The following is a 24,188-nucleotide window of genomic DNA, read 5'->3' on the forward strand; positions in this document are numbered from 1 at the left end:
GACAGTTTATTCTATCCCTCAGAATTGATTATGATAATTTGTCCCGCATCGATGTCAGACTGACTGACCTGTAACCATTGGGTCTATCCTTTGCTCCCTTTTCCTGTTCAACTTTTCTTCATAAGTTAAGCCCTTCATCACAGCAATGAGTCGAATTAACCTTCTATGAGCTGCTTACATACGCCATAGAACATACAGTGCATGGAGTCTGCACCGACCCACTTAAGCCTTCACTTCCACCCTATCCCCCTAACCCAATAACCTCTCTTAACCTTTTTGGACACTAAGGGCAATTTAGCATGGCAAATCCACCTAACCTGCACAGGCAGTGACCCAGCAGGGATTCGAACCTGGGACCCTGGCGCTGTGAAGCCTGAGTTCTAACTATTATGCTACCGTGTTGCTTCTAATGCAATTACATCATTTTTTTCCAAATATGAAGAGCAAAAACTGGGGATGTGCAAGTGGCCAGAATTGGGCGTGGCTAGAGAACTTGGGCACGATTCTCCGACCCCCCACCTGGTCGGAGAATCGGCGGGGGCTGGCGTGAATCCTGCCCCCGCCGTGTCCCGAATTCTCTGCCACCAGAGATTCGGCGGGGGCGGGAATCGCGCCCCGCCGGTCGGCGGAAATCGCGCCGGTCGGCGGGCCCACCCCCCGGTAATTCTCCGGTCCGCGATGGGCCGAAGTCCCGCCGCTGTCAACCCACGCCAGCCGGCGTGGATTGAACCACCTTTCGAACGGCGGGACAAGGTGGCGCGGGCGGGCTCCGGGGTCCTGGGGTGGGTGCAGGGCGATCTGGCTCTGGGGGCTGCCCCCACGGTGGCCTGGCCCGCGATCGGGGCCCACCAATCCGCGGGTGGGCCTGTGGCGTGGGGGCACTCTTTTCCTTCCGCCTTCGCCATGGTCTTCACTATGGCGGAGGTGGAAGAGACCTCCTCTGCGCATGCGCGGGGATGCCGTGAGCGGCTGCTGACGCTCCCGCGCATGCGTCGCACGGCAAAGTCATTTCCGCGCCAGCTGGCGGGGCGCCAAAGGCCTTTCCTGCCAGCCCGCGGGGCGGAAATCACTCCGGCGCGGGCCTAGCCCCTCAAGGTGAGGGCTCGGCCCCTCAAGATGCGGAGAATTCCGCACCTTTGGGGCGGCGCGATGCCAGACTGATTCCTGCCGTTTCTGGCGCCGGTCGGCGGACATCGCGCCGATTGCGGAGAATCCCGCCCCTTGTTCAGGTTTTAGGGCTGGAGGAGATTCTGAGGGCTGGGGCAATGGAGAGAACGTAAAAGCAGTCGGAATTTTTAAAATCAAGGCTTTAGCAGACCGGGAACTAACACAGGCGAGTGAACACGAGGTTAATAGATGAATAGCTCTTTGCCCGAGCTAGGATATGGATAGCAGGGAGTTGGATGAGCTCATCCTGATCGAGGGTAAAACCAAAACATTCTAAAGTAATTAAAAATAATGTCCATTTCACTTTGTGAGGATTAGCGATGGAGTGCGTGCCGTGCAAGACTGTATCTAAACAAAGCTCCCCACATTAGAACAACAAAAGCAAATCCTATCAGAGCGAAGCACTTCTGTTTGTTCATGCCTCAAAGGTGTTAATTTTAGACTGCCTGTTACATCTGGGTGATTGAACGTTTCAAATGCAAATTAAGTGCTGTGATTCTGTGCATCGCTGAGTTGGAACAGGAGGGCTGGTGTGGAACTGAAAGGCGGGTTGCTCAGAGACGCATAAACCAATGAATCAAATGCAGCAGCCGTTCGATGAAGCTAAGAGGAGGAAGGTATCGGGGAATGTTCCACTGAGAGCATCTCAAGTCAGCTGGGTGATTGTGTGAAAATAATAGGCACCTACAAACTAATTGTTTCGCATATAGAAGGCCTTCATTGTGATTCTTTTAGTGATGTACATGTGTTTTAGGCAGCACAGGTCAATCGGCCCACTTGTTCCTGTAGCTCTCTTTAAAACAGTATTACAATACACCCATATCCTAAACTCAGACGCAACAGGCAAAAGGCAGCAAGTTTTTTCCCCAAGCTGGAGGCGGACCATGGTGACTCTCTGCGAGCTCTCTCAGGCAGACCCTTTCCCTTTTTGTCTACTGCGTACATACTGTGTACGTTTCCTTGGCCGCAGAAAAATACTTTTCACTGTACTTCGGTACATGTGACAATCAAATCAAGTGAGTGTGTTTTGTTTGCACTATCTGGGCAAATGTTTCTGCACCTCGGCTGCTGTTCTGAAGCTGGCAGTAGTGTAGAAAGTGACAAACAAGGCAATGGGAAGTTTCTTCAGGCGAATTGAAGCCATGCCTGCTCATTTTGTTGTGATGTAACATATTCACGGTTCGGTAGCACAGTGGTTAGCACTGTTGCTTCACAGCGCCCGGGTCCCAGGTACGATTCCCGGCTCTGGTCACTGGCTGTGCGGAGTCTGCACGTTCTCCCCGTGTCTGCGTGGGTTTCCTCCGGGTGCTCCGGTTTCCTCCCACAAGTCCCGAAAGACGTGCTGTTAGGTGAATTGGACATTCTGAATTCTCCCTCCGTGTACCCGAACAGGTGCGGAATGTGGAGACTAGGGGATTTTCACAGTAACTTCATTGCCGTGTTAATGTAAGCCTACTTGCGACAATAAAGATTATTAATTATATTCAGGTCAATCTGTAGACGGGTTTGTGCATTTGTATCATCACAGAGGAAAATATTCCAGCGATCCCATGATGCATTATTAATAATAATAATAATAATAATAATAATAATAATAATAATAATCGCTTATTGTCACAAGTAGACTTCAATGAAGTTACTGTGAAAAGCCCCTAGTCGCCATTCCGCCGCCTGTTCGGGGAGGCCGGTATGGGAATTGAACCCGCGCTGCTGGCCCTGTTCTGCATTACAAGTCAGCTGTTTAGCCCACTGTGCTAAACCAGCCCATTAGGGCTATCTGATAGAGGACAATCCTGCCCCGTGATGCATCTCTTCCCAGCACAAGGGCAGGTTCAAGGCTCCTGGGTGGAATGCCTCTGTTGTATTCAGAGGCTACTGAAGTATTGCTCCGCACATTGGAGCAAACACACGGAGGAAAATACCAAATATAGAACATAGAACATAGAACGATACAGCGCAGTACAGGCCCTTCGGCCCACGATGTTGCACCGACATGGGAAGTCAAAAAACAAAAGCCATCTAACCTACACTATGCCATTATCATCCATATGCTTATCCAATAAACTTTTAAATGCCCTCAATGTTGGCGAGTTCACTACTATTGCAGGTAGGGCATTCCACGGCCTCACCACTCTTTGCATAAAGAACCTACCTCTGACCTCTGTCCTATATCTATTACCCCTCAGTTTAAGGCTATGTCCCCTCGTGCTAGCCATTTCCATCCGCGGGAGAAGGCTCTCACTGTCCACCCTATCTAACCCTCTGATCATTTTGTATGCCTCTATTAAGTCTCCTCTTAACCTTCTTCTCTCTAACGAAAACAACCTCAAGTCCATCAGCCTTTCCTCATAAGATTTTCCCTCCATACCAGGCAACATCCTGGTAAATCTCCTCTGCACCCGTTCCAAAGCTTCCACGTCCTTCCTATAATGAGGTGACCAGAACTGTACGCAATACTCTGGCCGTACCAGAGTTTTGTACAGCTGCAACATGACCTCATGACTCCGGAACTCAATCCCTCTACCAATAAAGGCCAACACACCATAGGCCTTCTTCACAACCCTATCAACCTGGGTGGCAGCTTTCAGGGATCTATGTACATGGACACCGAGATCCTTCTGCTCATCCACACTTCCAAGAATTTTACCATTAGCCAAATATTCCGCATTCCTGTTATTCCTTCCAAAGTGAATCACCTCACACTTCTCTACATTAAACTCCATTTGCCACCTCTCAGCCCAGCTCTGCAGCTTATCTATGTCCCTCTGTAACCTGCAACATCCTTCCGCACTGTCGACAACACCACCGACTTTAGTGTCGTCTGCAAATTTACTCATCCACCCTTCTGCGCCCTCCTCTAGGTCATTTATAAAAATGACAAACAGCAACGGCCCCAGAACAGATCCTTGTGGTACGCCACTTGTAACTGAACTCCATTCTTAACATTTCCCATCAACCACCACCCTCTGTCTTCTTTCAGCTAGCCAATTTCTGATCCACATCTCTAAATCACCCTCAATCCCCAACTGCTCACAATACTTCAAATGGGGTGTGACCAGAACCTTATACAGCCTCAGAAGTACATCCCTGGTCTTGTATTCTAGCCCTCTTGACATGAATAATAACATTGCATTTGCCTTCTTAACTGCCGACTGAACCTGCACGTTAACCTTGGGAGTCCTTGTTCACCCCCCCCCCCCCCCCACCCCCCCCCAACAGCTAAGGCTGGGCCCCAACCATGCCCTCACTAATCACCTGTCCGACTGGCCCAGGAAACTCCAAGCCCACTTTCATGGCCTCAGGGTGGCGTCCATGATGCGGTTCTGGGCTGGATACATTTCCAGCAGAGATCATTGCTCCTGGTAACACTACAGGGACTGAAGAGGGTCCAGTCCCCTAGCCTGGCCAGTAGCTCCCACAGGTTTCTTATAGGGACGGCAGCCCTAAGGCAGGCTGTTAATTTCCTCATTGACATGAAATCTGTTCAGGGCTCCCACGGAGCATGGACCAATGAGGTTGAGTGGCCCGTATCAATTTATGTAAATCAGGTTGTTACAGGAGGGATGGGCATAGTCTAAATAGGATGAATTCAGAGAGATGTGCTATTGATTTGAAAGAATGAACTGAGGCTGGTTTAAGCTGAACCTACAGTGAGGAAGGAGGTATCAAGGAGAGTTCAATGATGGCGAGAATATTTCAAAGCGGAAATACTAGGGCTGGTTTAGCACAGTGGGCTAAACAGCTGGCTTGTAATGCAGAACAATGCCAGCAGCGCGGGTTCAATTCCCGTGCCGGCCAATCCGAATAAGCGCCGGAATGTGGCGACTAGGGGCTTTTCACAGTAACTTCATTTGAAGCCTACTTGTGACAATAAGCGATTAGAACATAGAACATAGAAAAATACAGCACAGAACAGGCCCTTCAGCCCACGATGTTGTGCCGAACCTTTGTCCTAGATTAATCATAGATGATCATTGAATTTACAGTGCAGAATGCAGAAGCATTCGGCCCATTGAGTCTGCACTGGCTCTTGGAAAGAGCACCCTACCCAAAGTCAACACCTCCACCCAACACTAAGGGCAATTTTGGACACTAAGGCCAATTTATAATGGCCAATCCACCTAACCTGCACACCTTTGGACTGTGGGAGGAAACCGGAGCATTTTAAAATCAAGCAAATATTGATGAAAAAGCTCAAATCCTTTTTCCTTTCAGAATCTCGGATGTTTTCATGAGATCACCTCTCATTCTTCTAAGCTCCAATGGGTTTGGTCTGTCTACTCAGCCTCTCATCATAGGCCAATCCGTGCTGCCCAGGAACCAATCTATTGAACCTTTGCTGTCTCACTTCCATTATGAACATACCCTTCCTTAAATATGGAGACAAAAACTGCACAGTGCAAGACTTCCTTGTTCTTATATTCCAATCCCCTTGCAATAGAGGCCAAATCCATAGAATCCCTAAAGTGCAGAAGGAGGCCATTCAGCCCATCGAGTCTGCACCGACCCACTGAAAAAGCACCCTCCCTAGGCCAAATCCCCAGCCCTATTCCTGTAACCACACCTAACCTGTACATCTTTGGACTGTGGGAGGAAACCGGAGCACATAGAGGAAACCCACGCAGATCCAGGAAGGACACGCAAACTCCACACAGCCAGTCACCCAAGGCCAGAATCGAACCTGGATTCCTGGCACTGTCAGGCAGCAGTGCTAACCACTATGCCACCGTGCTGCCCAAAGAGGGTAGCTAACTCACTGCAGATGGTTAGTTCAAGCTTTGACCCTCTGTTCTGCACAATTCCAATTCATACCAGGTTTGGAATGCACTGTCCAAAAGGATGGTGGAAACATGTTGGGTGGGATTCTCCCACCCCGCGCCAGGTCAGAGAATCCCTGGAAGGGGGCGCAAGAATCGTGCCACGCCGCTCCGACACCGGCCAGCCGATTCTCCGGCGCTGATTCTCAGGCACCCACGGGATCGTCGCCGCACCAGTCGGGGCCGTTGAAAGTGGCCCCACCGCCGATTCTCCACGCCTCAACGGGCCGAGTGCCCGCCGAGTCCGGCCGGCGTGAGTTTCATAAGAATATAAGAACTAGGAGCACGAGTAGGCCATCTGGCCCCTCGAGCCTGCTCCGCCATACAATGAGATCATGGCTGATCGTTTTTGGACTCAGCTCCACTTTCCGGCCCGAACACCATAATCCTAATCCCTTTATTCTTCCAAAAACTATCTATCTTTATCTTAAAAGCACTTAATGAAGGAGCCTCAACTGCTTCACTGGGCAAGGAATTCCATAGATTCACAAGCCTTTGGGTGAAGAGGTTCCTCCTAAACTCAGTCCTAAATCTACTTCCCCTTATTTTGAGGCTATGCCCCTAGTTCTGCTTTCACCCGCCAGTGGAAACAACCTTCCCGCATCTACCCTATCTATTACCTTCATAATTTTATATTTTTCTATAAGATCCTCCCGCATCCTTCTAAATTCCAATGAGTACAGTTCCAGTCTACTCAACCTCTCCTCGTAATCCAACCCCTTCAGATCTGGGATTAACCTAGTGACTCTCCTCTGCACACTCTCCAGCGCCAGTACGTCCTTTCTCAGGTAAGGAGACCAAAACTGAACACAATATTCCAGGTGTGGCCTCACTAACACCTTATACAATTGCAGCATAGCCTCCCTAGTTTTAAACTCCATCCCTCTAGCAGTGAAGGACAAAACTCCATTTACCTTCTTAATCACCTGTTGCACCTGTAAACCAACTTTTTGCGACTTATGCGCTAGCACACCCAGGTCTCTCTGCACAGCAGCATGTTTTAATATTTTATCATTTAAATAATAATCCCTTTTGCTGTTATTCCTCCCAAAATAGATAACCTCACATTTGTCAACATTGTATTCCATCTGCCAGACCCTAGTCCATTCACTTAACCTATCCAAATCCCTCTGCAGACTTCCGGTATCCTCTGCACTTTTTGCTTTACCACTCATCTTAGTGTCGTCTGCAAACTTGGACTCATTGCACTTGGTCCCCAACTCCAAATCATCTATGTAAATTGTGAATAATTGCGGGCCCAACACTGATCCCTGAGGGACACCACTAGCTACTGATTGCCAACCAGAGAAACACCCATTAATCCCCACTCTTTGCTTTCTATTAATTAACCAATTGTCTATCCATGTTACTACTTTATCCTTAATGCCATGCATCTTTATCTTATGCAGCAACCTTTTGTGTGGCACCTTGTCAAAAGCTTTCTGGAAATCCAGATATACCACATCCATTGGCTTCCCGTTATCTACCGCACTGGTAATGTCCTCAAAAAATTCCACTAAATTAGTTAGGCATGACCTGCTCTTTATGAACCCATGCTGCGTCTGCCCAATGGGACAATTTCATCCAGATGCCTTGCAATTTCTTCCTTGATGATAGATTCCAGCATCTTCCCTACTACCAAAGTTAAGCTAACTGGCCTATAATTACCCGTTTTCTGCCTACCTCCTTTTTTAAACAGTGGTGTCACGTTTGCTAATTTCCAATCCGCCGGGACCACCCCAGAGTCTAGTGAATTTTGCTAAATTATCACTGGAGCATTTGCAATATCCCTAGCCATCACTTTTAGCACTCTGGGATGCATTCCATCAGGGCCAGGAGACCTGTCTACCTTTAGCTCCATTAGCTTGCCCATCACTACTTCCTTAGTGATAACAATTATCTCAAGGTCCTCACCTGTCATAGCCTCATTTCCACCAGTCACTGGCATGTTATTTGTGTCTTCCACTGTGAAGACCGACCCAAAATACCTGTTCAGTTCCTCAGCCATTTCCTCATCTCCCATTATTAAATCTCCCTTCTCATCCTCTAAAGGACCAATATTTACCTTAGCCACTCTTTTTTGTTTTATATATTTTACAATCTGTTTTTATATTCTGAGCAAGTTTTACTCTCATCATCTATCTTACTCTTCTTTATAGCTTTTTTAGTAGCTTTCTGTTGCCCCCTAAAGATTTCCCAGTCCTCTAGTCTCCCACTAATATTTGCCACTTTGTATGCTTTTTCCTTCACTTTGATATTCTCCCTTATTTCCTTAAATATCCACGGTCGATTTTCCCTCTTTTTACCGTCCTTCCTTTTTGTTGGTATAAATCTTTGCTGAGCACTGTGAAAAATCGCTTGGAAGGTTCTTCACTGTTCCTCAACTGTTTCACCATAAAGTCTTTGCTCCCAGTCTACCTTAGCTGGCTCTTCTCTCATCCCATTGTAATCTCCTTTGTTTAAGCACAAAACACTCGTGTTTGATTTTACCTTCTCACTCTCCATCTGTATTTTAAATTCCACCATATTATGATTGTTTCTTCCGAGAGGAGCGTATGGTCCCACCCGTCGGGACCTCACAGCTCTGGCTCCGGGGGCTGTCCTGGTGGGGAGGGCAGGGGGATCCGACTCCGGGGTGGGCCCCCATGGTGGCCTGGCCCGCAATCGGGGCCTACCGATCGGCGCGTGGGCTAGTTCCGTGGGGTGCCAATGTTCCTCTGTGCCAGGCCCCTGTAGGGCTCCGCCATATTGCCCGGGGGCCGGCGTGGAGACGGGAACCCATGCGCATGTGCGGACTCGTGCCGGCCATGGCGCGCATGCGAAGACCCGCGGAGCTGTGGCGCGCCGGCTTCCGAGCGCCGGAACAGCAGACACCACTCCGGCTCTGTACTAGCCCCTTAGGAAGTGGTCCATACCCGGGCCTGGCGGCCCATTGGCGCCGGAGTGGCTCGCTCCGCTTTTGACGCCGGCGTCAGAACTTGGCCACGGGATCGGAGAATCCCGGCCGTTATCTCAAAAGGGGATTAGATTTGGAAAGGAGAAAACTGCATGCTGGGCTATGCAGAGAGATTAGAGGAATGGGACTAATTGCTATCATCAGGATTCATGTAAGATATTGAGACATTCGTTTGGATTCCTGTCAGAAAGTCATTATGGTGCACAGAAGGAAGCTATTTGGCCCACCAAGTCCTTACTGGCCCTCAGTAGAGCAATCCAAACTGGATGAAATGCACTGCTGGGTTGAAGCAGATCCATCAACTTGTAATTATATTTGATACTGTAAGATCTTGGAATACAAATTTCCAACAACCATTTTATTAAGTGCAAGGAAAAGCTACTGCTAGACTAATACGTCAACTTGAAATCAAATGCTCTTTGACGTAACTGGTGGGCTTCACTGGTCAACCAGCCGCGTGTTTCTCAGTGGCACACCGTTCACTGGAGGCGGGATTCTCTGCTCCGCCGCTTGGCAATGGGATTTCCCATTGAAGCCAACCCACTCCGCCGGGAATTCTGTGGGTGGGCTGTGCTGCAGGCGGGAACCGCGAATCCCAACAACCGGAGAATTCGGAACAATGTTTTTATATATTGTTTTTCTCTGGTATGCAGGGCCATAGGGCAGGAGCGGTTGGGAGGGGCTGATGGAGTGGGAATAACTGGAGAGCTCTTTTAAAGAGACAGAATAGGAACAATGGGCCAAATGGCCTCCTTCTGTGTTATATGATTCCATGGATAGACAATACCCATTCCAAGTAAATCATTCGAAGCGGTGGGGTGAGGAAATGGGGAACAACCGGGCAAAAAGTACCTACACATCATCAGACCTTTTATCAGCACTTACCACCTGCAATAGGGCAAGGTACCCTGTGCCGACATTGTCAAAGTTGACCTTCTCGTTATGCCATCGCAAGTCCGTATTATTTAGCAATTCGCAATCGCTCTTGTTGTTGACTATGTCGATGGGCAATCGATCTCCACTGGTCATATTCTTACACTGATAGAATTTGCCTGAGAAGAGGTTGACCCCCATGATGCTAAAAATGAGCCAGAAGATGAGACAGACGAAGAAAACATTCATGATGGATGGGATGGCACCAACGAGTGCATTAACCACCACCTAAACCAGATTAATTGGAAAAAAAGATTATAAAACTGGAGATAAACAGCGTGCAAAGTAGAAGGAACTGCATCTCATTACTATGTACCCCTCTGTCATCTGGCACAAAAGCTTCTCAGCTTCTCTTCTCTCCTCCCTTCAAAACAGTGAAGGAATGAAAGAGGGAATAAGGCAATTATTAAGAGACAGGACTTGCAGGATGGAGAGAACTTGGGATCTTGTTTTATCCCAGTGGCATTGCGACATCCATCTCCAATGTAGTATGGCGTCAGATCACACTAGTTCTCAAGCTCCCAAAGGAAAATCGTATGGGCGGGGAAGCATTGCTTCCGTGAGGAGACTGCATTCTGAAGGCATTGGCCCAGGCTGCGGCCCAATGGATGATTTATTTATTCCCCAAGCATTTTATCTGCCAGTCCAAATGGGTACAATGTAACAGAGAGCAGGCGACCACAGGTAGCAGCGTATCGACCATAACAATTCAGCTCAGGCAACCAAACCATACAACTAAGTAAGACTGGATATTTACATGCCCATTAACTGTTAAAGAACGTGCAATGAGGATGCTTCACAGCAGACACATGCATTCACATTTTGTTATTGCTTTTCCTCGATTCTTCACTGGAGAAAAATCGCTGTGTGAAAATCCAATTTTCAAATTCAATAAAAGAAAACAAGGTTAACCAGGAATGGAGCGAGTGTGAGGGTGATCAGCATCTGTTAACTTGGCCGTTGGCACCTCAATCGGTCTTCTATCATTCAGTTAGATGTTTTTGGATGTCCAGCTTTGACTGGGCTACTTTATGGCAGTAATGAATATTAGAAGCCTCATTTTCTATTATCTAGATTTTTCTTGCATTGAGGCAGCGGCCAAAGGAATTCGAAAGTGAACACAATTTGGTCCTCGAGGCCAGCGTTTCACCGGGTTAGAGAAATGTGATTTCAAAGGTGCACAGCCCAGTTTAAAACTGATCACTTTCAGAACCACCCTCACATGCTAGCCATTGCGTAAGTATCCATTAATCCACTATAAATGTGAGGGCAATAACATATAACATACAGTACGCACCCATGTAAATGCTGACACTTGTACATGTACCGCACACCACCACACAGAAATTGCATGCCATCTTCTAACATCTACTGCTCACTGGGCTGAGAACGCACTGTGTGATCTTAGTAATGGTGAGGTCGACACGCTTACAAATGTGATTCCTTTGCCCCTGTCGAGCAAAGAAATTAACCTGCACAGTTTTACCAAACGCAGCCAATGCGTTTGTTACTAATATCACACAGCACAATTCTAACCGCCAGATGGTTTTTCTGCACTGACCAGAGATGCCAGCCTATTGACACCACCTCATCGTCATTCTCAGATTGCCATCTCCTCTGCTATGTTGGCCATACAGTCTAACTAGTTCACACTCACACACGTACAGAACTACGCAGTACCAGATGTGCTAACTGTCAGCTTTCATCAATGGTGAGCTGTATGTATCAATACACTATTGAGATGCACAGATTTGTATTCAGGGAATGACGCCGAACATATTTATTAGTCATATGATATGAAACAATTATGACAACTGTGCTGAGTGTAATAGTTGTTAATGTGTCATCTTTTTGCTTCCACTACATTTGGCACAAGTGTGTGATGTGAGGAAGCGCTCAAAACCACTTTGGACTTCAGAAAATTTCTACGTGCCTTGTAACCTGGCAGATTTTATTTATCGCTCCTCGCTCAACAACTGGTGAAATGCCCTTTTCGTTTATTGCAATAAACTCTCCTGTTCCTTTATTTGCACAGAGCGAGTACAATTTTCCTCAAAGTGTCATGGGAATGTGTTTTCCAATTTGTTCAATTGTTGCTATTGATCCCATGGCGCTTGGCCTATCTCTATTGTTTGCTATTTGCTGCTCCCCAGACTGCAGGAACCCAGGCAATCTTTCATTCGCACATCTTGCGGATGAACCAGATGAAAATTTCAACTAAATCCCCACGGGGCCTTTATGAAATTTGCAGGAGATTACACTGATCAGTAAAATACAGCCAGCCGCATTGATGTATTTTACATTGACTGTTGCTTGGGGGAAGGGAAATAAGGATACTTTCCTACGAAACGACTCATGTGTAGACCCTGTTGGGGTTCTTAAATAACCCTGACGTGTCAGTTTGCAAGGCGGGAGAGGGGAATTCTTCACAATATCACTTGTCATGCCACAATGAACCACCAGGGGCAGTGAACATGATTGGAGGCCAAAGAAAATCTTGCACTTCCTTTAACAATTTGTCGAGAGTTATGCTCGAGAGGATTGGTGAAGGTAATTTATTGGTGAGGGGCGGCACAGTAGCACAGTGGTTAGCTCTGTTGTTTCACAGCGCCAGGGACCCGGGTTTGATTCCCGGCTGGGGTCACTGTCTGTGTGGAGTCTGCACGTTCTCTCAGTGTCTGCGTAGGTTTCCTCCGGGTGCTCCGGTTTCCTCCACAAAGTCCCGAAAGACGTGCTTGTTAGGTGAATTGGACATTCTGAATTCTCCCTCAGTGTACCCGAACAGGTGCCGGAATGTGGCGACCAGGGGATTTTCACAGTAACTTCATTTGCAGTGTTAATGTAAGCCTACTTGTGACACTGATAAAGATTATTATTGATAAAGATCATTATTTCTCTACTTTGGAGCAAAAATGGGGTGATTGAGTAGATTTATCTCAGTATGCTGCTCCTTTAAGGTGAATTGCATTATTTGGACTTAGTTGGTCCTCAATAAAAGAGTAAAGTTGTAACCCTGTTTGATTGACTAGATTTCAATGTTCTTTCCAGCTTGTGGCATGTGAAGTCTTCCAACAAGGGATCCATTTTGGATGAATAAATCCAATTGGCCTCACTATCTATACTGTAGTATGTTGAGTAGGAATGGACACTCGACAGGTTTCTAGCAGTTGAGCCCACTAAGACTTCACTGTTGACTGAAAACGTACATTATTGAGATGAATTACACTGGAAGCATTTATCTTTAAATGGTCGGTACGAACTACATAGTTATTCTGGTCTCTTTAATACACTTGCAGAGGTATTATATTTTGTTGACTGCAGATGGGTTTATTGAGTCCAAAGACATTTTCCTCACTTCCTATAAATTAACAGGACAGATTTCTTGGATTATTTGGGTATAGGTTGCTATCCCACCAGAAAATTGCCTCAGAGTCTCGAGGAGTTAAAGATAATTTTCAGGACACCCAAGCGATGAATAAGCGGGAAGTAAGAAATTATAGTTTTTAGTTATTATCTTTGAACATTTTGGTTCATTAGTTATGATATCATCGACCACTGTGAGGAACCAAAATGCAGTTTCACTGGCAGGCAATCGTCTAATTGGGCAATGAAGAGTATATTTACTTTCCCATTGGCTGTACGCCAAGAGATTGGGGGTGTCGAGTGACCAATGGTAGGAGTGTGGGGGTGGTGCTGTTGGAGGTCTAGTAATCAACAATCCAGCTATTTGAGTTACTGGGAAGGTGGGGAAATGAGGTTGGGGAGGATGGCATGTTCACACTGGAACCTGCTGAACTTTCCTTCTGCCTGCTTTAACCATCGGTCAGTGTGGAGGGACGGAATTTTCATTGACCATGTCAGTGATATTCCAGATGTGAAAGAGAATATCAATGAGCCAGTGTCATCAGCTGAATTACGCTGAGCCCCTCCGTTCTGAATATGAAATATGGCTTCATTTACAAATCCATGCACAACTCAATAACATGCAACATAAACCATTTTACCATTAATGCCTATTTGGTATGAATGGACTCAGTGTCACAGGCAAGGCCGTCCGATCCAAAGCATCAAGACCAATGCCATCTGTGTGTGTCCTGTTTGACTCCAACATCCCCCTCCCCCAACCAAGGAAAAATTCCAGGGTCAAACATTTATTGAACATACACGTCTGTATTGCAGACATTCTAACAGACCATAGTCTGCAGTGCAGAATTATATGCTGATCAATTTAGGGAAACCCGTCCAGAGGTTGTGCTCCATGTAACCCCGACTTTTTGCAAAGAAACTTTGCCAAATGCCTGTTTGGTTGTCAGAATTGTTCATAGGGTTGCCAACCCTCCAGGACTGACCTGGAATCTTCAGGAATTAAAGGTTAATCTCCAGGGCAATCCAGGAGTAAAATTCATAGAGATATTTGGAAAGAAAATGTGATTGTTTCTTTATTTGCTTTGAACACTGTCATTTAACAATTGTAAATATAAAGGAAATGGGGATTAAAAAGGCTGTTTGACCGACGGCTAAGGTGAGCCAGTGCAGCACTGGAGAGGGCTGTTTGCTTTCCATTGACATGGCAAAGTGGAACACTACGAAGAAGGAGGTGTCAGAGGACCACTGGCAGCGGCGGTGTGGGGATGTGTGGGGTGGAGAGGTGGGGGGGGGGGGGGGGTGGGGGTCATTGAGATCAGGGAGCCATGTGAGGAAAAACTCCAGTAATGTGTCCAACCAGAGTTGGCAACCCTAGTTAACAGGCCCAAACTAAAATGGCTGCCAGTTACCCATAATGCTTTGATCATTCAACTTGCCAGTGGACACAAAGAAATGACTTATTATATATCCCATTTCAAGGTGGCGTCCAAAACTAAAACAATATTAATTTTATCTAAATGTTCGAAGAAGAAAGAGAATATCAGCAAGATTCCAGAACTACCTGACATTTGGCGCATTCAATGGGTATATAGTAAGTTGCCTTAGCCTTTGATCAGAAATACAACATGCTTGATATCCTGGAATATTGCATGCGGTTTCCGTGCTATAGAGGACGTTTTTTACTGGGGAGGGGATTGTTCTGACAAAATGGAAGACAATCTCGGGGTGTTAAAAACACAATAGAAGACTTTCTCCTCACAATCTCTGGAGCAGAATTGCGTGTGGGTTTTTTTTTTCTGTCTGTGGGTAATACTTTCAAGAATGTTCAACGAAGAAAATAATAAAATGGACACGTGTAGTGGTTGAGGTTTGCAATCCTGTTCTCTTTACCAGCTCCAGACTTTACCTCTTCCCAAATGACCTCAGTCTGGAGATGCCAGGGATTCTGGCTGCTAGTTAATCCCTTCCATTTATACTGAATTACATAGAACATAGAGCAGAGAAACAGATCCAACTATTCCACACTGATGTGTATACTCCACATGGGTTTCCTCCTTAATCCTCTGCCTCAATGCTGGGAATGGGATTAGCGGAGATAGGTGTTTGATGGCTGGCACAGACACGATTGGCCGAAGGGCCTCTTTTTGTGCTGTAAAACTCTATGGCTCTATGGTTCTGCCTTTCTAGACCCGTTTTCTTGAATAGCTTCCTTCCAGAAGCATCTAAGCTATTTGTCTCACCCAATTGCTTTGGTACTGCATGCCACGTTCTCACCTCTTTCTAAGTAATTTCCCCTTATTCTTCCATTGCATTCATTCGTGATTATCTTTAACCATGGATCCTAAGTGGAAACTTTCACTCCCCTGTCCAGTCTATGCAAAATATTAAATTGTATAATCAAATTGTATGATAAATTAATCACAGTAAGGCTCCCTCTAGTTGTCCTGTGGTAAGGGCTGTCCTAAAATGGTTCCCAATATCTTTCTTCTTTAGCTTCAAATTCAAATTTCTGCTTGTACTGGGTATTTCATTGCAAAGGTTCAAATCCAGGAAACGGCACAGTCATGCTGAGGTTAACCAACCGTGAAATAGGGAATTTGAATTATATAAAAACCTGGAATTAAAAGTCTAAAGGTGGCCATGAAACCATTGTCGATTGTTATAAAAACACAGCTGGTTCATGAAGGAAATCTGTCATCCTCACCTGGTCGGGCCTACATATGAGTCCAGACCCCCCCCCCCCCCCCCCCCCCCCCCAGCAATGCCCTCAGGAATGGGCAAGAAATGCTGACCCAGCCAGCGATGTCCACATCCCACGGACAAATAAATAAGTAAAAAATTAAATAGAAGGATGTTTTGGCACACTTAGGAATTAGGTGGCACAGTGGTTAGCACTGCTACCTCACAGTCCCAGGGTCCCCGGTTCAATTCAAGCCTCGGGTGCCTGTCTGGGTGGAGTTTGCACGTTCTCCCCGTGTCTGCGTGGGTTTCCTCCGGGTGCTTCGGTTTCCTCCCACAGTCCAGAGATGTGCAGTTTAGGTGGATTGGTCATGATAAATTGGCCCTGAGTGTTCAAAAGGTTAGGTGGGGTTACAGGGATAGGATGGAGGCTTAAATAGGGTGCTATTTCCAAGGGCCGGGGCAGACCCGATAGGCCGAATGGCCTCCTTCTGCACTGTAAATTCTATGATGATTCTATGAAGAAAGGACATGAGGAAATGTAGATAACGGTGGTCTTACTCAGAGGTGAAGCGGTCAGAGAGAAGGATTTATTTTTTACGGAGTGTAGCGTCTAATAGCTGTGCAGGAAAAGATTCATCCATGTTACTTCCTCACCTCCCACTGAGGGGCAATAGGGCAGAGTTGCTGGAGGCCTGGTAGCTTTGCCTTTCCTCCAAGCTGCTCCAAATTTGGAGTGCATGGGAAGGAGAGAAAAAATACGTAGCGTTCGAAATGACGGATAACGATGAGAAGCAGGAACATTCGGAGGAGGCCATGCAGTCCCGGCGAGCATTTCCGCCATTCACTTCGATCATAGCCGATCTACATCTTCATTCCATCCACCTGCCTTGGTTCCACTGCCTTTCATACTCTCGCCAAACTAAAATCCCTCTCCATCAGCGGATGTGTTTCCGAACATGATGCTGTCATTTCACAAGCAGAACTGCGTGGATATGTCTTCACTGCTGTTACATTCTAAGAAAGGGGGGTGGGAAGGAAAGGAAACAAAAGGGGGTGGATTGAGAGAACTGCCACAGTGATGTGGGGGGTGGGGTCACCCAAATGTACTGCGAAGGCAAAGTGTACCCGCTGGTCACCAAGGCTTTCCTGTCAAAAATCCTCCAGAGATAATCTGTTTGTCAGCGAAGTGCATCTGACAAGAACAATGACAGTTTTCTCAGCTAAACGTGGATGTGTTCTTTCTGTTATTTGCCCCATAGTGACCCGCTTATTCACCAGAAAGGAACCACACAAGCTTTATTGTGTCCAAACCAAATACACAGCTTCAAGAAGGAGAAGGCCTGATTAGTCCTTTCAGTGTACGCCAAACTTAAAAGCTTCAAGCTTCACAAAAGGTTATAATTGAACCTTTCTTTGAGTTGCAAAAGAATGCTTTTCAAAAGGGTGTTTGGTTCTTTAGCGCGTGTTACCGTCCTGAATGCTGACTGCCAGGATCCTAGTTTACCTCCGACTAGTCCCGACACTGAAGTCTTCTTCTTGGGGGATTTTCTGCCTCTTCTCTTAGCCCGGTGAATGAGATCCCACATGAATAAAGTAGGGTTCCTTCAAGTTTACCTGTGGTAAATTGTAAGCATGTTTGTTGACCCATTTTGGCTCCATGAGTTAATGGTAAGAGCACAAGGTGGTGAGGGGAATTCTTTCAACAACTTACTCGCTTAAGGTTGAACTTCAGCTCCAAGCGGGCAGTTACCTTGCTGTTGTACTGAATTAATCGGGCAGGAGATGGCCAAGCAAGTGAAATGCCTCTTGTTTAACCAGGCGACCGCCCTCTCTGTCCATCCCTAGTTAAGCCGACCCAATAGAGAAAATCAGCCTCTGAGAGATGCAGGGACTGGTTTAGCACACTGGGTTAAATAGCTGGCTTGAAATGTAGAACAAGGCAGCAGCGCGGGTTCCCGTACCAGCCTTCCCGAACAGGCGACGAAATGTGGCGACCCGAACCTTTTCACAGTAACTTCATTGAAGCCTACTGGTGACAATAAGCGATTATTATTATTATGTTGCGCACCCACTGGTTTCGAACGTATGTTGTATGGATGCGTCAGTGCGCACTTTGCTTTGACAAAGGGGCAACTCTCTCTCCACTGCTCCCTCCCTGCCGCATATGTGCTTGTGTGGTGGGGCATGGATTTGGATCCTGGCACGTGATACAACAAACAGGCCTCAAACAACATAGGACAATTAGAGGGAACATTGCAGCTCTCTGCCCACCACACACATGGATCGACAATCCTCCAGGATTTTTAGATCGGGATACTCAGGAAGGAACTCAGGGAAACTCTTTGAACATTCTCAATTCTGAATGTCCTTCAGAGAAGGAAATCGGTCGCCCTTATTTTTTTTTTGTAATCTTTATTGTCACAAGTAGGATTACATTAACACTGCAATGAAGTTACTGTGAAAAGCCCCTAGTCGCCACATTTCGGCGCCTGTTCGGGTACACGGGGGGAGAATTCAGAATGTCCAAATTACTTAACAGCACGTCTTTTGGGACTTGTGGGAGGAAACCGGAGCACCCGGAGGAAACCCACGCAAACATGGGGAGAACGTGCAGACTCCACACAGACAGTGACCCAAGCCGGGAATCGAACCCGGGGCCTTGGAGCTGTGAAGCAACAGTTCTAACCACTATGATACCTGTGACTCCAGGCCCCGCAGCAGTGCCCTCAGGGATGGGCAATTCTCAATGGTGAAGAACAGACGTTGGACTGGGCAGGGCGCTGGGAAGCAGCGAGACAAAAAGGAAGACTTGTGTTTATATAGTGCTTTGCCTGACCACCAGAGACCTCAAAGCGCTTTAAAGTCAAGGGGCGGGATTCTCCGACCCCCCGCCGGGTCGGAGAATTGCCGGGGGCTGGCGTGAATCCCGCCCCTGCCGGTTGCTGAAGTCTCCCGCACCGGATATTCGGCAGGGGCGGGAATCACGCCGCGCCGGTTGGCGGGCCCCCCCCCCCCGCTCGATTCTCCGGCCCGGATGGGCCAAAGTCCCGCCGCTAAAATGCCTGTCCCGCCGGCGTAAATTAAACCATGAATGTCCAATGGCTTCACCTCTATGCCACCACCATCCCAGAGCAGTGGGTGCAGACTCCCTTCATGTCTTCTAAAGGGAGCTGGACTGGTTCTTGGCAAGGGCAGAGAGGGCATCATAGAGTGGGCGAGAGTTAAGACACACATGGCGAGTGTGATATGCTAGGTTGGTTTCCAGTCATTGAAGGGTTAAAAATATAATTCTTGAAGCAACATGAATCCCACCATTTAAGGCTAAGTGTTTCAGCGAAAAGCAGATGGCCAGGAAGCATCTGAAGGCGTCTCAGACAAACAAATCTTCTGATGTTTCGTCCATTAAGCAGATGCATTATCTGGCGGCTGGAGCTCTCCACATACTTGCCGGAGAAATGTCATTGGCTGTCCAGATGTGAGATAATGGGACAAAAGTAGGCATTTGCTGGTGCTTCTTTAAAGAGACTGAATAGGTGCAGCAATGTGAAATCATATTTGATACTGTGAGCCATTAGAGACCAGCAAGTTCCAACACCCATCCCATTAAGTGCTGTAAAAGGCTATTATCATCCTATGGAGGCTTCGCTTGCCCCCTTAAATGATGCAACAGGGGTTGAGTCACATTGTCACGCTTTGGTGGAATATTCTTATTTATATCTTTATTTGCAGGGATGTGGGAAAAAGCAAAAGGGTGGAGTAGCATTAATGTCAATGAGCTGACACAGGCAATGATGGGCCAAATGGCCTCTTTCTGTGCGATAGAGTTATGAAGGGGAGGATAGGGCTGGCATTGAACAATAAAAACTTGCGCAATGGGATTCCTCCCTCTGAAAGGGAGAGAGGAAAGATGGACAAATTGAGCAGGCGAATCAGTCCAAACTGTCCCGGGTCACAGTGCGGGGAAGTGGCTGAGTGTATGTCAGGTCACTCACTCCTGACAGCCAATGTGACAGGAGCATTGTGTGTATCAGGTGGGTAAATGTGCATTCTGAACATTCTGATACTGAGTCCCGGGGAACAAATTCCTTCTTTGTGCAGGAAGATATGGCCCCTTTTGCAACCAATGTTTCCATCACCCACTCAATGCATCTGCAAACAGCTGGCTGGCTTCAATGTTGCATTCATCACCAGGGTTGGCTTGGAAGGGTCAGACGGGGTAAACGTGGACTGCAGAAGTTACCTGCCCATCATCCTCCGGGAGACTGTCTCACTCTGGAATAATCTCCTTTGCATTGCAGAGGTAGAAAAGCGGGGTGTTCCCTGAACCACCCAGATAGTCCTGGGGTGAGGACAAGAGTGCGTTTGTTTGCTGAGCAGTGGAGAAGGTAGAACTTGCATGGGAAATGTTAACATCCTCTGCATGTTCCCAAGTGCTTCCCCAGCCAATGAGTGACTTTCGAAGTTCTATCCATGTTGGTGCAGAGGCGAATGCAACAACCAATGTTCACGCAGCAAAGTCCCACCCAGAGCAGTGGGAAAATAGTCAATTCATCTTCTTTGAGAGTGTTGATTGAGGGAGAGGTGTTAGCCAGGACACTGTCTGAACTCCCTTCTCTTCAAATACAATCATGGGATCTCTGATTAGATGGAGCTTACTGAATTTAAACATTATGAAGAAACAAAGTTAATATTGGATATTAATCGTGGATAAGCGGCCATGAGTAAATTTTGTCTCCAGCCAATTCCCTCTGTTTCATTTCTCACTCCCCTCCATCTCAGTAAAGTTGAGCTCATCCAAAATTCTATTGCCCCATATCCTAATTGGCATCAAGTCCCATTCATCCATAACCCTTGTGCTCATTGACTGCCATTGGCCCTGGTCTGAAAATGCCTCCATTTTAAAATCCTCAATTAATAATTCCTCCATGGCTTTAACCCGCCCCATCTCTGTAGCCTCCCCCAGGCCTCCGAGTTATCAACACTCCTCCAATTGTAGTTTCTTCTTCATCACCAATTCCCCTTGCTCCATTTGGCAACTGTGCCTTCGGCTACCTAGGCCCTGAACCCTGGCATTCTCTTCTTAAACCTCTCGGCCTTTCTCTTTTCCTTTAGGTCACTCCTGAAAACCAACCTCTTTAACCAAGGGCGGTATTTTCCGATCCCAACACCAGCGGGCATCGCCGCCGGCCGGGGAAATTGGGAGAGCCGTTGACTTTTCACGATGCCAGCTGGTGTCGGGGAGGGAAACTCTTGCCCCAGGGTTTTAGATCGCTGGCCTTAATATCTCCTGGTGCAGCCGAGGTGTCAAATTTTGATTATTGAGGGGGAATTCTGGCAACCAGTAGAGGCAACCAGTCATAATCCCAAAAGTGGTACCATAACACTTCTTAAAACCCACCTCTTTGGCTAAGCTTTTGGGAGCCTAACATCTCCTTTGTGTCCTGGTGTCAATTATCGGTGATAAATGCTCCTGGGAAATTACTTGCTAAGTTTCATTGCATTAAAAGCCAAGTTGCTGTCGGGGTTTTAAGGCCGCGATCAGGACCAGGAAAGTTCCTTTCGCTAACCTACTGCTGCTAACGCCAATTGTACATTCATGACTAAGCATTAGCGCCGATAGCGGCTAATCCAGCTGCTCGTAGTCAAACATGGGACTTCTCTCGTCTCTATCTCAGCTACTCAGGTGCTAACATTTGCTGAGCTATTGGGAGCCCCTTCTTGGGCCATTCTCAATTTGGGGACTCACGCCATTTCAAAGAAAAAAAATCTGAAGCTTTCAAAGTGGGAAAACTTTAACCCATCAACATCTTGAAATATCACAGGCCATTCCTGAGGAGGTCAGCGAGGCAACGTATTTCAATGTTAGGAACAAAATAAGCTTGAGATTGACGTGCAGGATCTGGTTTACAGGAGAGGTGTCTTAGTGAAGAATGACAGTTTTCCAATAATTAGAATTGACAATGATAGATAGTTCGAACGAGCTGAGGTACCTGCCCAGTAAATGTCGGATTTGATTCATCTTTGAACGCTTCCATTATTACTTCATAAACCGCAACAGAGGAACAAACCAAACATTAAGCATAAAGAGCAACATAAAAGCTGCCATCTAATGGCAACATTAGCTTTAAGCTGGGTGTTTCTTAGGGATTCAGCGGTTTCAGGCAGAAACTTTTCCCCTCCTTTGCTCCCAAATCTCAGCAGCCAGTTGCCCGCCTATTTGCGGGAACCCATAATAAACACCCGCCGTTCTGCTGGCTGCCCAGTGCCATCGCCCAGCAACAGAACTAAACCAATAGATAGCCAGGGAAAGGGAGGGGTGGAAGGTTATGTCACAAACACCCAACCGCTACTAGAATGTGGGTTACAACAAAAAATGACCAAACCAGGCCTGCTAAGGGTTAAGCTACTCGACATACAATTGCATCCATTTTGTCGGAGGATGAATAATATGTAGGGGCACGATTTTGCCCACCATGCAGCAGCCACATGGAACTGGGCCTTCTTTCTTTCCATCTTACCCTCATCCCTTCAAATCGTGACAAGGCTCTTAATGGTCTCAAAGCTCTGAGCGTCCGAAGGGATTTTATTGCAGCTAGTTCAGCGTATCCCATGGCATTAGCCGTTAGGCTGACTACAGAGACCTACACAGAAACACAAAAAGACGAGAAGCCATTCTATTATCAAACATCCTACCAGCCCGATAGGACACTGGGTGGGCCTGAACAGCTGTGGCCACCTGCTTGGATGGTCACGTTCCGCCTGTAAAGAAAACTAGATCGGTTCCTGCTGAGGGGAAAAGCATCAATTTTATGTTTTCAATCTCGGTTGACTATTTGGCTGCCTGCAGAAAGAAAGCATTGTTTTAATTAAAGATACCAATAGAGTCTGAACCAAAGGCCTATACATGTCGTTCCAACCGAGTGAGAGCTCTAAACCTTTGATAATGTGGAAATTCTTCTGATAGCCTAGATCTGGGGACTGTTTCCACCAGCAGAAGGGTGAGGAGACAAGCTTCACAGATTTAAGATAAATAGCAACAAAAGTGAGAGGGGAGCTGAGGATTTATTTTTTGAACATGTTATGATCTGGAATACATTGCCTGGAAGCCAATTCAATAGTAACTTTCAAAAGGGTATTGATATATATTTGAAACGGGATACATTTCTGAGGCTATGGGGAAAGGGGGACTATGTTGGATTAGTTGGATGGCTCTGGCAGTGATCTGACACAAGCGTTATCAGAGAATTGCCTCCTTCGAAGATTTTATGAAAAGCTGAGGAGCCGTACCATCATCCTCGGCCGGATTCCCAAATAGTGGGTCGTGACCCTCAGGTAACTGGGGTCGTGAGCTCTGAGGTTGGAATGGCGTCTGTGGAGCGGAAACCCGGATTTGACAATCCAGCCACGAGCTGCGAGGCCTCTTTAGATAGGCCCGATTTTTTTTTTTTTGCTGCTCCTGCGAAATCTAACCTGACCGCTGACACCGACAGAGCCTGGAAAATGGTCGGTGCCTTCGTTGTTCTTTGTGTCTATAGCCCATCTGCTTGAACCCCATCCTGTTCAACAGCTCTCTCCCGCCCCCACTCCAACCCCACTACCACCCCTTTCACTGTGTCACAGCAGTAAAATGTTTGCGCGGCACCGTTCGAGGTTTTATCTCTTGCTGTGAATGGTTCCTCTCTGCTCCACCCCACTATTTATTGTTCCATAAGATGTGGGTGTCGCTGGCTTGGTCAGCATTTTTACTGCGCCTCCCTAACTGCCCTTGAAAAGCACTGATCCAATGGATGGAAATAGTTCCATGGACAAGCACCATGGAATGATGGGTAGTTATTCAATCCTTGGACTGGATTTTGAAGGCTGTGGTCTCCATGAACCCCGCCCCGCCCCTCTCCCGAGTGAAAACGTCACCAATAATGGCCTCCCCACAGCAGTTTAATGATGGGAGCTTCTTTAAGGTGCAGGTTCCGCATTTATCTCGAGAGGAAGTCCCACCTTAGACTGCTGCCGGCCAATTGGATGGCCAGCAACTCTGTATCCCAAGAAATGCCAGCCCGGAGTGGTGGCGACTGCTGAGGCTGCAGCCGGTCCCACCATGTAGAGGAGTTCAGGTGAGGCCAGGGGATCCTGGCGAGAAAGGGTGAGGGGTGGGGACCGGTTGGGGAGAGGGAGTGGCAGATCTCAGATCTAAGAGGCCAGGAAGTGTGGGTTGAAGGGCGGTGGTGGCCGTGGGAGTGTGGATGGGCCAAGGGGAGCCTCTCCCCCCC

The 24,188-nt window shown here is 47.2% G+C and overlaps 1 protein-coding gene across 3 annotated transcripts in view; it reads right to left on the reverse strand.

Moving 5' to 3' along the window:
- Window positions 1–24,188, reverse strand: part of LOC140424757 (sodium channel protein type 1 subunit alpha-like) — a 702,944-nt gene that overhangs the window by 39,388 nt on the left and 639,368 nt on the right. For 2 of the 3 annotated variants that reach the window (XM_072508138.1, XM_072508136.1), the window contains 2 exons: window positions 22,440–22,562; window positions 9,826–10,101 (listed from right to left, as the gene is read on the reverse strand). In XM_072508138.1, the coding sequence (XP_072364239.1) occupies window positions 9,826–10,101; window positions 22,440–22,562 (399 nt within the window). The remainder of the gene's footprint in view (window positions 1–9,825; window positions 10,102–22,439; window positions 22,563–24,188) is intronic. The other variant, XM_072508137.1, reaches the window with a different exon arrangement.

The sequence above is a fragment of the Scyliorhinus torazame genome, chromosome 6, assembly GCF_047496885.1.
Source record: "Scyliorhinus torazame isolate Kashiwa2021f chromosome 6, sScyTor2.1, whole genome shotgun sequence".
Lineage (NCBI taxonomy): Eukaryota > Metazoa > Chordata > Chondrichthyes > Carcharhiniformes > Scyliorhinidae > Scyliorhinus > Scyliorhinus torazame.